This window comes from Rutidosis leptorrhynchoides, chromosome 3 (assembly GCF_046630445.1).
Source record: "Rutidosis leptorrhynchoides isolate AG116_Rl617_1_P2 chromosome 3, CSIRO_AGI_Rlap_v1, whole genome shotgun sequence".
Classification (NCBI taxonomy): domain Eukaryota; kingdom Viridiplantae; phylum Streptophyta; class Magnoliopsida; order Asterales; family Asteraceae; genus Rutidosis; species Rutidosis leptorrhynchoides.
The window spans coordinates 626,779,706-626,782,419 of record NC_092335.1 but is presented as its reverse complement, the minus strand read 5'-3'; the positions used below and the strand labels follow the sequence as shown (position 1 = coordinate 626,782,419).

Below are 2,714 nucleotides of genomic sequence, written 5' to 3'. Positions count from 1 at the left end.
AAGTTAAGAAACATCATTCCATTAATACTCCTCTGGGACTTCTTCATATGGATCTATTTGGTCCACTCAAAAAGAAGAGTATTACTGGACATTCATATTGCTTAGTGGTTACCGATGAATATTTGCGTTTCTCATGGGTAGTTATGCTGAAAAGTAAAGCTGATACATTTGAACAAATCAAGGTGCTGATCACGAGACTGGAAATGTTATATAAGTTGAGGGTTAGAAGGATCCGAACAGACAATGGGACCGAATTCAAAATCAGAAGATGGAAGAATTTTGCAATGAAAGAGGAATTCAGCAACAAATCAGCTCACCATACACACCGCAGATGAATGGGGTTGCTGAAAGAAAGAATAGAACTTTAATTGAGACTGCAAGAACCATGTTGGCAGACTCAGAACTACCTGTTACCTTTTGAAGTGAAGCAGTTTCAAATGCGTGCTATACGATGAATAGAGTTCTTGTCGTGAAACGTCATGGCAAGACAAGTTACGAGCTGCTATTTAAAAGAAAGCCTAACATTAAACATCTTGAGCCATTTGGTTCTCTGTGTACCATTATGGTTCAGGATACTGGTGGGAAGTTTAATTCGAAAGCTGTTACGGGAAGATTCTTGGGTTATGGGAATGCATGTAAAAGGGTATACAACTTAGATTCTCGGTGTGTTGAAGAACGTAATGAAATCGATGTACAAAGACATGCATCCATTCCAGCTGGTAAAGGGTTTACACGGAAGTTTGATTACGATGAGTTGTTTGAATCATTCCATCTTCCGGTAGATAACTCTGAGGATGAAGAGCTTGCAGCACAAATGATGTATAACATGCGTATCTCCGCTGAACGCATGTCTGATGTGTGTGTGTAAACTAATATACCTTTAGAAGCTGAGGAAAGTGCACCAGTGAGTCAGTTCCTCAACCAGAGGAGGCTACATTTCAATCTGCGGGGGAGGATGAATATATCGATGATGTATTTGATGATGTGATGAATGATGTGCTTATTCAACCAACAGATCAGGAACCCATTCAGCACACTACAGAAGAATCTACGGAAACCGACGAACCACGACGGTCTAGTCAAATGGTATCTCTCCCTAAATGTTTTGATAACTTTGTAGTTAACCCTGCAGGTGTTTCAGGTGCCCAGCTAGGTGGACCTTCTACTTCAAATGAACGGGCAACACCCTCTGCTAATGTTGTCACCGCTTTATATACTCAATTGAATCAGACCGGAAGAATCTTCAGGAATGCACACTGTTGTTTTGTGTCACAAATCGAGCTTGAGGATGTCAAAGATGCATTTCAGTATGATGAGTGGGTTTCAATTATGCAGGAAGAACTTCAACAATTCAATCATTTAGGTGTTTGGCATTTGGTAATTCCTCCTTCAGGCTGTAAACCGTATGGTTTGAAGTGGGTTCTGAAAAATAAGAAAGATGATCAAGGTATCGTTATCCGGAACAAAGGAAGATTGGTTTTTAGAGGGTATCAGCAGATTCTAGAAATAGACTACGATATGTGTATGCTCTGGTTGCAAGACTTGAGGCAATTCGAATGTTTTAATCTTTTGCTTCGCTTAAAGGTTTTAAGGTCTATCAGATGGATGTGAAGAGTGCATTCTTATATGGAAATATACAGAAAACTATTTATGTGACTCAGCCACCTGGCTTTGTTGATCCATATCGTCCAGAAAAGGTGTATCTCTTGGAGAAAGCACTATATGGTCTTCACCAAGCCCCGAGAGCTTGGTATGTGACTCTATCAAACTATATGATAGAAAATAGTTCTCGAAGGGGAGTCATCGATCAGACTCTATTTATCAAAGAAAGGGGCGAAGATATCATGCTGGTACAAGTTTATGTGGACGACATCATCTTTGGGTCAACCGATCAGAAGATGGTTGATGAGTTTGAAGATGTAATGCAGAAGCGATTCAAGATGAGTTCACTGGGGGCCATTAATTTCTTTCTAGGGTTGCAGGTTGATCAAACAGAAAAAGGCATCTTTCTACATCAATCGAAGTATGTAGGTGACATCTTGAGCCGATTCAAGATGGAGAATGAATGAGTTGCCAAGAATCCTCTATCGGTGAATTACGGGATTACACCAAAAAATACTGGAGCAAAGGTCAACCCGACTCTTTATGAAAGGACCCGTACTAATATATCCGGACGAAGTCCATATCGATTATAAACGATTCACCACAGTTGATTACATCGCGAGGTACTTGACCTCTATATGATACATTTTACAAACATTGCATTCGTTTTGAAAAGACAATCTTTCATTACATCTAAAGTTGACAGACATGCATACCATTTCATAATATATCTAATTATAATTATCTTAATAATAATCTTGATGAACTCGACGACTCGAATGCAACGTCTTTTGAAATATGTCATGAATGACTCCAAGTAATATCTTTAAAGTGAGCAAATGCACACCGGAAGATTTCTTTCATACCTGAGAATAAACATGCTTTCAAGTGTCAACCAAAAGGTTGGTGAGTTCATTAGTTTAACATAAATAATCATTTCATAATTTTAATAGACCACAAGATTTCATATTTCCATTTCTCATAAACATACGTCCCATGCATAGAGACAAAAATATCATTCATATGAATTGAACACCTGGTAACCGACATTCACAAGATGCATATAAGAATATCCCCATCATTCCGGGATCCTCCTTCGGACATGATATAAA

At 38.7% G+C, this 2,714-nt stretch overlaps 1 protein-coding gene across 1 annotated transcript; it reads left to right on the top strand.

The window, feature by feature from the left end:
• Positions 1-451: 451 nt before the first annotated feature.
• On the top strand, positions 452-2,069 carry LOC139902331 (uncharacterized). The gene is made up of 3 exons (XM_071884970.1): positions 452-819; positions 906-1,447; positions 1,585-2,069. The coding sequence occupies exons 1-3, from the start codon at positions 452-454 to the stop codon at positions 2,067-2,069; spliced, it is 1,395 nt and encodes a 464-aa protein (XP_071741071.1).
• Positions 2,070-2,714: the final 645 nt, after the last annotated feature.

Coding starts and splice junctions, on each gene's coding strand:
- LOC139902331 (XM_071884970.1), top strand. CDS start 452: ATGAATAGAGTTCTTGTCGTGAAACGTCATGGCAAGACAAGTTACGAG. Junction 820..905: donor GAGCTTGCAGCACAAATGAT/GTATAACATGCG, acceptor AAAGTGCACCAG/TGAGTCAGTTCCTCAACCAG. Junction 1,448..1,584: donor AAATAAGAAAGATGATCAAG/GTATCGTTATCC, acceptor CTTCGCTTAAAG/GTTTTAAGGTCTATCAGATG.